The sequence below is a fragment of the Onychomys torridus genome, chromosome 16 (genome assembly GCF_903995425.1).
Source record: "Onychomys torridus chromosome 16, mOncTor1.1, whole genome shotgun sequence".
Lineage (NCBI taxonomy): Eukaryota > Metazoa > Chordata > Mammalia > Rodentia > Cricetidae > Onychomys > Onychomys torridus.
Window position 1 is genome coordinate 64,531,094 of NC_050458.1, and position 13,657 is coordinate 64,544,750.

At 53.3% G+C, this 13,657-nt stretch overlaps 2 protein-coding genes across 2 annotated transcripts; both read left to right on the forward strand.

Moving 5' to 3' along the window:
* The first annotated feature begins 2,083 nt into the window (after positions 1 to 2,083).
* Positions 2,084 to 10,228, forward strand: Gpd1 (glycerol-3-phosphate dehydrogenase 1). The gene is made up of 8 exons (XM_036208276.1): positions 2,084 to 2,171; positions 2,703 to 2,880; positions 3,715 to 3,855; positions 4,809 to 4,947; positions 5,258 to 5,370; positions 6,599 to 6,832; positions 7,171 to 7,277; positions 8,356 to 10,228. The coding sequence occupies exons 1-8, from the start codon at positions 2,131 to 2,133 to the stop codon at positions 8,450 to 8,452; spliced, it is 1,050 nt and encodes a 349-aa protein (XP_036064169.1). The 5' UTR covers positions 2,084 to 2,130; the 3' UTR covers positions 8,453 to 10,228.
* Positions 10,229 to 10,871: 643 nt separating this feature from the next.
* LOC118597033 (cytochrome c oxidase assembly protein COX14) lies at positions 10,872 to 13,461 on the forward strand. Its single transcript, XM_036208277.1, has 2 exons — positions 10,872 to 11,074; positions 13,041 to 13,461. The coding sequence occupies exon 2, from the start codon at positions 13,049 to 13,051 to the stop codon at positions 13,220 to 13,222; it is 174 nt and encodes a 57-aa protein (XP_036064170.1). The 5' UTR covers positions 10,872 to 11,074; positions 13,041 to 13,048; the 3' UTR covers positions 13,223 to 13,461.
* The last annotated feature ends 196 nt before the right edge of the window (positions 13,462 to 13,657 follow it).

Sequence of the window (13,657 nt, forward strand, 5' to 3'; positions counted from 1 at the left end):
TTGGGTGTCAAGGGCACCGAGATGGCATCTGTTCTCACCCAGGCTAATTGCACGTGTAATGAGTGACTGATGAATCATGCATTTCAAGCAGACACTCTGCAGCTTGCTCTTGGAGAAGCTTTGGTGGTACAGACAACTTCCTGTAACAAGCATCCCTTTTATTTCTGTGTAAATGGCCACGTGCTTTGTTTCTCTACACTACCTAATAGGACTGGAGGGCAAAGGGGTGGGAGTATTTAAGCAAAAACAAGGCACTCATTTCACCCACAAATGCCCATTATTTAGGGTCCCTATCATCTGTGCCAGGGACAGGAACAATCCTTTCTCTCCCACCCCTCATCATCAGTGCTCCCAGCTGGCAGCCTGGCACCGAAGCCTTCTTCTCAGTGCCAGTGTGATAAAGGAGTGGTCTGTGGGAGGCCAGCTCTGCATTAGAGGAACTTGCTAGAAGAAAAACCAACTGATTTCGTGTTTGTTCCCATCATAGGGACTGCCTAGCCTTGATAACATGGTGGGCTTTTTCTGTGGAATCCCTGAACTAAGAAAAGACATGCTTCCAGGCTTGACCTCCTACCCACTTAGTCTTACCACTGGTTACACTGAGACTCCCCTCTAACCTAGTGCTGATTACTGTTACTGGCCAGTGGTAGCCTGGGGGATGGCAACACTCGCTTACTGGTTTGCCAAGCCAGGAGGTCTGCACATGAGCGTACAGTGGTGTCTGCCCTGTAGGTCAAGGTGCAGCCCTGGAGAGTGAGGAGCCTGCACTGTGCCTTCCAGAGTGGCTTGGAAACCCAAGCTCCTCCCCTTAGTCAAACAGATGGCCCTGGACGCCACGGAGCCCAAACTGCTGGATGTGGGCTGACATTCCTCCCTCCCCTAAAGTCACACATGGGCATCAGAGACCACAGAGCTCCAGGAGACACAGCTACCCCTCCCTGAGTTCTAGACAGTGCTGTTCTAAATCCGGCTTCTCTTCCCCTTTCTGGTCTCTGTAAACTAGCTGTTTAACTTAAGGGTCCCAGTGGGATAGGCAGAAGCAGAGGGAAGAAATTGAAGGAAGCATGAAGCTTCCCTGGGACAGTGCACAAACGAGCTGGCCACCACCTCTCTGTCCTTCCTGAAGCCTGGAAGAACCGAGGGCCACGTGGCAGCAGAGGTCTACCTTTGACCTTCCTTTCTTTTCTTGACCTTTAAATGGGGATTATCTGAGGAGAAAGAGCTCTTTGGGAGTCCCTGATATGAACCAAGATGACCTTGTTCTTTTTTATTTTTCACGACAGGGTCTCATTATGTAGCCTTGGTTGTCCTGAAACTCACTCTGTAGACCAGGCTGGCCTGGAACTCACAGAAATCCACCTGCCTCTGCTTCCCCAAGTGCTGGGATTAAAGGTGTGCGCCACCATGCCCAGCTTCTCCTGGGATAGCCTATCCTTGGTCTGGGGTATCCTAAAGCAGCCCCCTTACCTTGTAGGTGGTATTATCCCTAGAAATAGGTTCACATTCTCTCACCCTCTCACCCAGACTCTGTGGTGAAGTTCCCACCATGAGAACGAATGCTGGAGAGCAAAGATGGAGCAGCTGAGGACCCAGGGGAGGTGTGCGCTAGGGTGAGAGACGGAGTCCGCCTTTGAAAACATCCTTACATTTATTTGTCACTAATGCTAGGTCCTTTTCCCCCCTTCTCACTCTTGGACTTGAACTCATAGAGATCTTCTTGCATCTGCCTCCCAAGTGCTGGGATTAAAGCCATGCACCACCATGCCCAACCCTGCTGGTTGCAATTTATTTCAGTGCTGGGGACCCGTGAAATAGTGAGGACTGGTTCTTGGCCAGTCTCAAGATGAGCCCATTGCAAGTAGATGGGGAGCTACAGCCGAGGCCAAGGGGAGAAGCTGGCCAGCACCGCCTGCTGCAAACCGGAGAGGAGAAGCTGGTCTGGTCTCTGGCCCATTTCTGTTCCCACCTGTCTCTACCCTTTACTCCCTTTCTCTGGGCCAGACTCCCTCCCTACCCCTGGGCGCCAGCCTCTGGGCCACCTCAGAGGCGGGGCTTGGCTGCACCCACGTGTGGTGGAGTTAAATACTCACAGCCCACACCCGCTGGGGCGCAGAAGCTAGAAGCCGTACCATGGCTGGCAAGAAAGTCTGCATTGTCGGCTCCGGGAACTGGTAAGCGGTTCTGTGAAGGGCATGGGTGAAGGGCAGGCTCCTCCAAGGGCAGAGGGCTCTCCAAAGGGAGGCTGGGTGGGCGGGAAGCAGGCAGAGGGTAGAAATGCCCTCCGGAGCCTGCTGGACTCCGGCTGCGATCTCCCGTGCTTACGGCAGGCGGCGGGCGCACGGACACACTGTGCCCAGCCCTCCCTCGCCGTGCCTGCCTGGGCAGCTGCACCTGTTAGCCATAGGGAGGCGAGCAGAGTGCTCTGCTCCCTTCCCTCTCTGCTGGAAAAGCTGTTAGGGTGTAGGGTGGGGTTAGAAAGTTGGCCCACCTCCCCAACAGCAAAGACTAGGTAGGGTAGACTGAATCTCCTCTCTATTGCCAGTCATGGGAGGGAGATGGGGGTGCGGTGGGTAGGGGTGGGGGTGGGAGGAGTGATATGAGACGTAGGATGCAAAAAATCCAACAAGCTTTTTGAGGTCCTACTCAGGAGGTGGTTTCCTCCCTTCCCCCACACTCCACTTTCCTGTTTCCTCCCCGGACAGGGGCTCAGCCATTGCCAAGATCGTGGGTAGCAATGCAGCCCGGCTGGCACACTTTGACCCTCGGGTGACCATGTGGGTGTTTGAGGAAGACATCGGGGGCAGAAAGCTAACTGAGATCATCAACACACAGCATGAGAATGTCAAATACCTACCAGGGCACAAGCTGCCCCCCAATGTGGTGAGCCCCAACTCGCTGTGAGGAAAGAGAGGGAGGCAAGGGAGGGGCTGCCCAACAGTCAACACTCAGATCTGACTTGGAGGTGTCTCCTCCAGAGAGGCCACTTTGGGTGCCAGATGGCCCGGGCATTGTCTCAGGTGGGATGCTCTAGACCCGGAGTACCCTTCTGCAGCCTCGAAATTGCTCCTTTGGACTCCTTCTGGAATCTGAATGAACAGCCCCTTATAGATGCTTAGGTGGGAAAAGGAGGGGAGAGGGAGAAGTTGGTCTCCGTGGCAACCAAAGGTTGGTTCTCAGGCTCCTAGACTTGGGTCCAGTCTTTCATGCCTGCCCTGCCCTCTAACCATGTTACTCATTCACTGGATATTAGCAGATTTGTAGGCCGATCATTGGACCTTTGGTCTTTGGTCAAATCCATATGGTACTCTCCTTGCCTAGAAAAGGGGAGCAGGGAACAGACAGGAAGATCCCAGTTCTCCCTGCCAAGTTAGGGCCCCTAAGAAGTGATGAAACCTTACTTGGTCTCTTCCTCCTGCCAAGTCTAGGCTGCCTTTGGCAGTCTTCACTGACCCGTAGCCAAGGACTAGGAGTGTGGTTATAGTGAGGAACACTCCAGGAGGGCCTGAGGGACCCGGAGAGCTGGATTGAGGTAGGTGTGACAGCTGGGGACAGGGAACACAAGAAGTTCTGATCTTTCAGTTCAGTCTCAACGCCCTCCTTCCCTCCCCCAACACCAGTCTTTAGCTTGAAGATATTCTGAATGGAGTCCCCCTAGGACTCTCCTAGGGACAAGGAGAGGTCTGCCAGGCACAGGAGCATCTGGTCTCCCTACAGGTGGCTGTCCCAGATGTGGTTCAGGCTGCAACAGGTGCTGACATCCTGATCTTTGTGGTGCCCCATCAGTTCATTGGCAAGATCTGTGACCAGCTCAAGGGCCACTTGAAGGCCAATACTATCGGCATATCTCTAATTAAGGTACCAGGGACCTCTTGGTGGGGGGGGGGGTGGGGTCAGCTCACTGTTGTGGGGTTTGGGCGGTAAGTGAAGTAAGCAGAAAAGAATATACAGAAAGTTTGTCGGGCGGTAGTGGTGCACGCCTTTAATCCCAGCACTCGGGAGGCAGAGGCAGGCAGATCTCTGTGAGCTCGAGGCCAACCTGGGCTACAGAGTGAGTTCCAGGAAAGGCGCAAAGCTACACAGAGAAACCCTGTCTCAAAAGAAAGAAAAAAAAAAAAAAGAAAAGAATATACAGAAAGTCATCCAGAGATGGGAGGGACTGGTTCTGGAGAGAGTTAAGAAAGCAGTTGGGGCTGGGAGTGAGGCTTAGTGGTGGAAATTTACCTAGCATGCATGAGGTCTTGGGTTCAATCCCCAGCACAAGAAAAGGAAGGAAAAGGAAGGAAGGAAGGAAGGAAGGAAGGAAAGAAGGAAGGAAGGAGGAAAAAGAAGAGTCAGCTGCCGGGTTGCTTGGGGAAGATGGCACAGCTTTGGAGGCAGATGTGTCAGAGAAGTTTAGGAAGCATAAAAGCTGAGAGAGATGAGGAGTGAGCTGACTTGGCAGATGATGAAGCAGCTGATCTGAGCAGCCCTTGGGCTAGAAGTGGGTTGGGATGTCTACAGAGTTCTTTGGGGATATGAGGAGTACACTACCTTGGAAAGGAAGGTTGGTTGAGAGTGTGTATGTGTGTGTGCGTGCGTGCGTGCGTGCGTGTGTGTGTGTGTGTGTGTGTGTGTATAGGGGGGGTCTGATGAGACTGATTGGTCGCTGCTGTCTACTCTCCTCATAGCAAGTGTGGGCTGGGTGGGGTTGGGGCAGGACCTCTGGAGAGGGACACAGATAAGCAGTGGGCTCAGAAGAGGCAACCCTGGGAGAGAAGCCCTCAGCTGGGTATAAAGGACAGTTGGCCAGAGCCCTATCCTATGCCCAGGGGGTAGACGAGGGCCCCAACGGGCTGAAGCTCATCTCTGAAGTCATTGGGGAGCGCCTTGGCATCCCTATGAGCGTGCTAATGGGGGCCAACATTGCCAGCGAGGTGGCTGATGAGAAGTTCTGCGAGACGACCATTGGTGAGAGCCCCTGCACACACCACAAAGCTCTAGCGGCTTCCTAAACCCCTTAGCTAATCCCACAGGGCAGGGAAAGAAGAAAGCTTCAGAGCTGAGGGAGGGGATGGGACATCCCGCGGAAGGGGCTGAGCATTTTGCTTTGACTGGTGTGCCGGGTACTTGTGCAGTAGCATGCACCTGTAGTCCCAGCTACTCAGGAGGATTTCTTGAGCCCAGCAGTTCCAGGCCAGCCTGGGCAACACAGCAAGAGCCCACTTGAAAGATAAAAATAAAAACTGTCCTTCAAAGCCTTACCCCTTCTCCACTTTAGGCTGCAAGGATTCGGCCCAGGGACAGCTCCTGAAGGAGCTAATGCAGACGCCCAACTTTCGCATCACTGTGGTACAAGAGGTGGACACAGTGGAGATCTGTGGGGCCTTGAAGGTGAGAGGGCACAGAGGCAGCTCTGGAGGGGGAGCAGTCCCCAGAGGGCCCAGCTTAGCTCTTCAAGGTTGCTGGGACCAACTCTTGCACTTGGGCAATATTTCCTGCTCTCCCCACATCTTCCCTTCCACACAGAAGACCCTCAAGCAAGGCCAGGGTAACCAGGCCTGCTGATTCCTATCCATTCAACAGTGGCTGCTCCTTCTGCTCTCCTTCAGGCTCCTTTGAGACTAGCCCTGGGTCCATGTGATGGTCCAAGTCAAGAGATGTCCAGGTTAATGGCAGACAAGATGTTCAGGGTACCCAAAAAGTTGATGGCCAGAACTATGGTGGCATGTACCTTTAATCTCAGCACTTGGGAGAGACAGGCAAATATCTGTGAGTTTGAGACCAGTCAGGGCTACATAGCCTGTAGAAAAAAAAGAAAAGAAAGGAAGGAAGGAAGGAAGGAACAAAACAAAAAATGGTTCTAACAGGAAATGTCAAGGATAAATAAGAGACAGAAATTAAGAAAAGGTGCTGGGCAGTGGTAGTGCACTCCTTTAATCCCAGAACTCAGGAGGTAGAGTAAGGTAGCTTTCTGAGTTCAAGGCCAGCCTGGTAAAAAAGAAAAGGAAAGGAAAGGTAGGTAGGGCTGAGGAGATGGTTCTGTTGGTAAAGTGCTTGTCATACAAACATGAGGACTTGAGTTTGATCCCCAGAACCCCCGTTAAAAAGCCAGGCTCAGTGGTATACTTGAATTCCAACAGTGGGGAAGCAGAGGCAGGGGTGCCCGGGGCCTGCTGGCCAGACAGTCAAGCCCAACCCATGAACTCCATGTTCACTGAGAGATGCTGTCTCAAAAACAAGCTCATCTGGTCATAGTGGCGCACGCCTTTAATCCCATCCCTCAGGAGGCAGAGGCAGGCGGATCTCTGAGAGTTTGAGTCAGCCTGGTCTACATAGAGAGTTCCAGGCCAGCTAAAGTTCATGGTGAGACCTTGTCTGACAAAATAATAATAATAAAAGTGGAAAGTGATTAAGGAAAACAAGGTCAATCTTTGGCTTCTACACACATAGACACACACAGAGAAGGGTGGGAGGCATGCTTTAAACGGGAAATCAGGAGGCAGAGGACAGAGTTTAAGAGGCCACATTATCCTTCATTTAGTGGACATGTGCTGACAAGATAGCACAAGGGAGCCTCTGGGGAGGAAATTTTCTCACCTGTGCCCTCTGTTCCTCAAAGAACATAGTGGCCGTCGGGGCTGGCTTCTGTGACGGGCTTGGCTTTGGCGACAACACCAAGGCAGCAGTGATCCGGCTGGGGCTCATGGAGATGATCGCCTTTGCCAAGCTCTTCTGCCGAGGCTCTGTGTCCTCTGCCACCTTCCTGGAGAGCTGCGGCGTTGCTGATCTTATCACTACCTGCTATGGTGGGCGGAACCGCAAAGTGGCAGAGGCCTTTGCTCGCACTGGAAAGGTAGGCATGCAGGTGTCAAGGTGGAGGTGATCAGCCGTGCACGGTGGTACCTGGGAGGCTGAGGCAGGAGAATGATGCCCACAAGGCCAGATTGAGCTACGCAGCCAGACCCTGTCTCAAAAGCAGGCAAACAAACAAAAATGGAATGGACTGGAATGCTGCCCAGGGGAAGAGCAGAGTCTGCTTGAGGCCCTGGGTTCAATCACAGGAAGGGGAGATTGTTTTGAAGATTCCCACCCCCCATCCCCGAAAAAGCCCAATTCCCATCTGACCCCCAGACTTTCCTACTCAGTCAGCCTTGCTCTCCCACTTCCATCCACATGTTATTGTCTTCACAGTCCATTGAGCAGCTGGAGAAAGAGATGCTGAATGGGCAGAAACTCCAGGGGCCCCAGACAGCCCGGGAGCTACACAGCATCCTCCAGCACAAGGGTCTTGTGGACAAGTGAGTGTTTGCTGCAGCCCCTGGGGGTGGGAGCCAGAGGTGGACTGCACTTCTTCCCCATCTCCTTGAACCCCACACAACCTGTTTGATGGACAGAGAGAGCTTGTAGAGTCTGGGGTGCCATACCCTTGGCCAGCTCATTCTCTTGGTGATCATTCTGTGTTGCCATCTTTTTTAAAAAGATGTTTTTATTTATTATGTATGCTGCTGTGTTTTGTCTGCATGTGTGCCTTCAGGCCAGAAGAGGGCACCAGATCTCACTGCAGGTGGTTGCGAGCCACCATGTATGCAGGTGCTGGGAATCGAACCTGGGTCCTCTGGAAGAGCAGCCAGTGCTCTTCACCGCTGAGCCATCTCTCCAGCCTCGTGTGTCATGATCCATCTTCACACTAGTTGTTTGGACCCTTCTGCCAAGGCTCTCCTTTCTATTCCTTCTCCTTCGTCTCCTGCCCTGGGAGCTGGAGTTCTAGGACAGGCAGGAAAATTCACTTGACTGCCCAATCCTTTTGTTCATTCCCCTGAAACCACCATTTCTGTCCCCCAACACCTGTCCTGGTGCTCAGGACAATGGGCTCTGCCTCAGAGAGCTCCTTTCCAGGGAGCACGGAGAGAATCCCAGATAAAGAGGGTATAGTACAGCTTCAGAAGAACAGCTCAGGGCTTTGGGTGCAGGAGATAGCCACTCAAGGATGACCAGAGGTAACTGGCACAGTATACTGTCACATAAAATATAATTGACTACATCTTTGCTATTTGATCATACTGGACCCATTTTACAACCAATGACACTGAGGTCCAAAGAGTTAAGTGGGTTACTCAGTCAGAAACAAGAATCTCTTAAAGCCTGGGACTTCGATAAGCAAGTGAGGTATGGTTAAGGATCAGGGCAGATAGCACCCCAAATCCTCTGGCTAGGAAATGCAGGTTCCCGGCAGGTGGCAACCGAGAGCAGGCATCTGCCTGACCTCCCAGAGGCTAGGGAAGTGGTGGGTGAGCCCTGGAGTCTGGACTGGGTGGATGTGGGTGTTAGCGGGTGGTCCAGAGCAGGGACTAAACTGAGCCTTCTCACTCACTCTAGGTTTCCCTTGTTCACTGCTGTGTACAAAGTGTGCTATGAGGGTCAGCCGGTGGGTGAGTTCATTCACTGCCTGCAGAACCACCCAGAACACATGTGAGCGGAACCAGGGCCCAGGACAGGCAGCTCCTTTACCCCAACGGAGACAAGCAGAAGCTGACGCCACTTGTCATCAGAATGATCTGCAGTACCCCCCCACACCCCCCGCCAGCGGGGTCCTCACTGAAGGACACTGAGGACGAGGGGCTGTGGGGCTCCACACCTGGAGATACAGGGTTCTGTTGCCCAGCCTGCGGCCTCTTGCAGAACTGGAGCGTCCTCACTGTCTTCTGGGAGGCGCAGAATCCAGCCTGCTCCAGGGCCGGGGTGGGGGAAGGGAAAGTGTCAGGTCCAGGGCTGCAGTTCTGCCTCACACACACTGGGAATCTGTCCCAAGCCCCATGAAGTGACTGAAGAGGTATGAGGCAAAGCTGCCAAGGGGAAGGGTCTGGACACCTGAGCTGACCAGGCCCCAGAGACCCCTTGGCTGACCTCTGCTAGGCCCCACACAGCATCAATGATCTCGGTATTTGTTAGCAAAATACAAAGATCTCAAACAACTCCCTTCTAACTTCTCCTAGCAACAATTGCGTCCTCAGAAGCCTCTGCTCATTCTGCTTCCCCCTCCCCGGGGCGACTCTGGCCAAGAGTTGCTCCACTCTGGCATCTCTGGCCCCCAGGGTTTGCCATTCTTCCCAACGACTTCCTGGTTCCTAGAGCTTTGCCAGCGCCTCCCCACCCTGTGTGACCTTTTCAAGTTCTTCCTTGCCTGCACCCGGCCGCCAGCACCCTCTTTGGGGAGCAGGAACTTAATCTGCTGACAGGGCTACACTTTTTCATAGCAGGCTCAGATCACCCAGGCTCACCTGACCTTCTTACTTGTCCCATCTCCCTGTCAGTAGTTCTGGCTGGGGGAAGTGTCAGCCAGCCTCTCCTACTGCGGACACTTTTTAAAAGGTACCCCAAGCCCATCTCTTTCTTCTCAGGGTCCGCCCCACAAGGCCACTTCTCTTTGGGGTCATCACCACCCTCTTCTTTAACACCGCGTAGGATTCATAGCTTATCTTCACCAGCTCCTTCATCCTGTATTCTTGACTCTGCCCCTTCCTCTTGCCCAGCCCAGTACCTCCTTCAGCTGTTCTCAAACAGCTGGGAGTGCTAGCCAGCCTCTGGAGGCTTGGGGCCAAGGAGTAGCTCAAAGGTTCAGTAGGTTTCCACAGTGGTCAGTGCTCCTGATAGTCCAATGCCAGCTCTCCTAGGAATGAGGTCCTCGGGAAGTACTGACCACACGCATCCGAAGATGGGAAAGTCAAGGGAGGGACCACTGAGAACAGCCTGCCCTGGGGTGAGGGAAGAACAGAAGGGGGAAGGGACCTAGGCTCTGCACTGGCTTTTTTCCAAGCTTGGGGCAGCAGGAGAATGTCACAGATCAGCAGCCTGCAGCCCAAGCTATAAATAGTCGCCGAGAGTTGAGAGGGTTCACCCTCCAGCAGGGGTCTCCATTTCGTGTGTGGCAGCAACTGGCACACTGTGGCTCTGGCCAGCTTTATGTTAAACTGACACACTAAGGTGCCAGGCTCCCCTCTGCTCCTAGCCTTTAAGAGTTCGGTCTCACCAGTGAAGGTCGAGTAAGGTGAAGAGGGGGAGCCCTTTCATGCCTGCTGGCTGGGCCGGAACCCTCCCACACATTGACTGATTCAGAGCTGCCTCCCAGGAGGCTGGGGTAGGATGCAGACCCAGATTCCAACACCTTCACTCTGCTCAATCAGGCAACTGTGGATCTGAGGTCCTCTGTCAGGCCACTTGTCTACCCAATAAAGTGTTGTTTTTCCAGAAACTAGAAGAGTTGGGTTTTTTTTTTTTTTGCGGCAGTGCATGTGGCAGGATTGTGGGGTCATGGATCACTGAGTGCACGTTCTTACTCAATGTAAGACAAGTGGGAAAAAAAAAAAAAAAAAAAAAAAAAAAGATCGCTCTTAGGTAGCAGCAGCCAATTTCGGGCATCAATCAGCATTTACATCCACTTTGCTTCCTCTTGTCTCTTGTCTCCCGTCGCCCCCGCTGGCGCCTCCTATCCCCTCCTCCACCCAAGCTGTCACCCAGTCTTCCCAGAGCTGCTTAGGGGCTCTGCCACGCCGCCTGAACACGAGGAGGTCACGCGCAAGGCAGAAACACTAGCGAGTCACCCCTCGTGCTGTGGCCGATAGGACAGGTCCTGTCCCCACCTGCGGTCGGCCACCGCCTGATCACCCAGTAATGGGCCGCTCCAGGCACTAGGGGGCGCGCGGTCCAGCTCTGGAGGATTCCGAGAGACTCTCCCTAGCTACAGTTACGTCACAGCACCGTGAACTAGGGATTGGCTGGTTCTGAGCTAAACTGTGTTCCGGTTTTCCAAGTTTGGGGCACGAAAAAGCACGCTCGACGGAGCAGAACCACAACCCCCAGAATTCAATGGGCCTGTCGGAAAGGAAGAGCGTGCGGAGTCAGGAAGAGAGAGGCCGGAACCGGAAGTTTGAAGCCGGTCGCCGCCCTAGGGGGTAGGTTTGCACAGGGGTGCAGGGGTCACGACCAGGACCCCGCACCAGTGACTGAGGCGCTCGGGGTAAGTTCTGCCGAGCGACTCTGACTGCAAGTGACAGGCTGAGTAGGCATCGCCCTGACGCGGCCGAGCTGCAGCATCCAGGTAGGCCGCGGGCCGGGCGGCACCGCTCGCACCGCTCCCCCGCCGCACCACTTCCCCGCACCCCGGTTCCCCCGGACCCCCTCTCTCCAGCACCCCCCTTCCCTGCACCCTCCCCGCTACCCCCGGCTCACCCCGCACCCCCGCTACCCCGCACCGCTAGTCTTCGGCCTGCGCCCTTGAGATCGCGCGGCTCCCGCGGCCTCTGCGCTAGCTCCCGCCCGGCGGGGTGACCGCGACCGATGGGTCCCCAGGCTGCCTTGGCCCTACGGCCTTCCTGACGTGCCCGCGGCCTGCCTCCCTCCTCCCTCTTCTAAATCTGCCTGTCTTCCTATAAATGCAGCCCAAGCCTTCCGCCAGCTTCTCACGCTCCACCAAGCCGCCGCGTCTCTGCGGTCTTCGTCACCTTCTGCTGATCCCACAGATAGTGGGGTCCATAGCTTACCTTTTCAGCTCCGTTAGGCACAAGCTGTGAGGGCTAAATGGAAAGCTACGATGAGTGTGTGTGTGTGTGTGTGTGTGTGTGTGTGTGTGTGTGTGTGTCTGTCTGTCGCTGGGCAGTGCATCGGATCAAACCCAGAACTAGAGCAAGAGCTCCGTCATGAGGAGCTCTGAATTTTCCAGAAACATGAGCCTTGAGCTCTCTCACGTTATAGGGCAGAAAATCGTAGAGTCACATAACCCCTGTAAATGGCATTTATCATGATTAGTCTAACCTTATTTTTCTGTAACCCGGAGTCCATTCTTACATTTCCTAACAGCTTTTGTTTTCGTTTTTGTTTTTTTAAAAAAATCAGATGAAAACATTCTGCCAATCTCAAAAGTTTCTTTTATTTCCAAAGTTGATCCTTGTACCTGCCCTTCTAATTTCAGTTTTTCTGAGTCTATCCTGGATTTGCTTCTGTTTGTATCACACACGCACACCCTTTTTTACAGGGTCTCATGTAGCCCATACTGGCCTGGGATTCACTGAATAGCTAAGGATGATCTTGAATTTCGGATCCTTCTGCCTCCACACCCTGAGTGCTGGGATTTCCAGCATATGCCGCATCCTCCATTTAATACAGTGCTGGGTATTGAACCTCTGGCCTTGTCGGTGCTAGACAACTGAGCTACACCCCATTTTAGAACATACTCAGATCTTCTTTACCAGCACAGTGAAGTGGCTGGTAGGCCGTGATTCCAGCACTCATGGGGCAGAGAAAGGACGATCCAGAGGCTAGCCCAGGCTACAGAGCAAGACTGTCTCAAAAAAGCCCAAATGCCCAGACTTTCCTTGATCTTCTTACCCTCCCCCATTCTTTTAGCCCCACCATCTACATTCTAAGAATTCTAATTCTTATTTTGGGGTAAGGATCCATTTTCTCTGTCCTGGAAGAATGCTAGACACATGGATCTTGCAGGGTGTAAAGCCTGCCAGAGCCCTGTGTTTTCTACCTAATGCCTTGCATCCCTCTCCCAGTTCACTGTACTAAATTGACTTTGACCCTGGACCTAACTAGAGAAAGTCCCCTGTTTACCCCGAGGGTCAGAGCCCGTGCTCTGGAAGCCCTAGTAAGTCTCAGTAAACCAACTGACCGAGCCAGATTACTAGTGACAAACAGAAAAGGGAGTTTTGAGCAGCTGGTTAAAATGTGGTTGTGAGGCTGGAGAGGTGGTTCAGCAGTTAAGAGCACTTGCTGTTCTCCCAGAGGACCCAGGTTCGATTGCCAGACTGGGTGTGCTGATCACTTTTTAAAGCACAAATAAGGAGGGCCAGGTGTTAGCTGTGACAGCATTCAGATGCCCTTGCTCCCAGCCTTCTGTGTACCTCACTCGCAGACTGTGTTCACCTTTGGAGTCAGGGAGCAGCGGGTAGGGTCACCAGCACAGCAGGCATCAGTGCAGTGAAGCTGTGGACAGGGAAGAATGGTTCTGAGGAGGGAGGTGAGGCCTGTCCTGGAGACCAGCCCCAGTCTGTTTTTTGTAGGGTAAGACATGCCGACTGCCAAGCAGTTAGCTGACATTGGCTACAAGACCTTCTCTGCCTCCATGATGCTCCTCACTGTGTACGGAGGTTACCTCTGCAGCGTGCGCGCCTACCGTTATTTCCAGCTGCGCAGTGCCAGGCGCCAGGCGGCAGAAGAACAGAAGACATCTGGAGTCCTGTAGAGCTCAGTTTTTGCTTCTGAGCAGCCAGACTTGAGACGTGAAATGGAAAGGCCTCCCCTGTCCATCATCCATGGCAAAAATGAGGGCCACGACGGCCCTCACACCTCCTGGGCTAAAGTGCGGTGGTTTCTGTGGTCTTGCCGGCTTGTGCCATTTTGACAGTGTGTGGAGGCTGTCAGATAAATGGGAATGTGAGCATGAGGTTTATTACAGAGGTTAAATAAATATTTTGCCATGTATGTGTCTTCGTGTTTTTGTGTACCCAAAGAATGAGAGGGACCCTGTCTTGAAGAAAACAACAATAAAAAATGCTCGGATCACAGAGGTGGAGCCTTGCCTGTCAGTTTCTAGTCATAGCCTGGTGTCTTAGTTCAGTTACTTTACTTTTGTTGTTGGTTGGTTGAGACAGGGTCTCTATGTAGCCCTGGCTGTCCT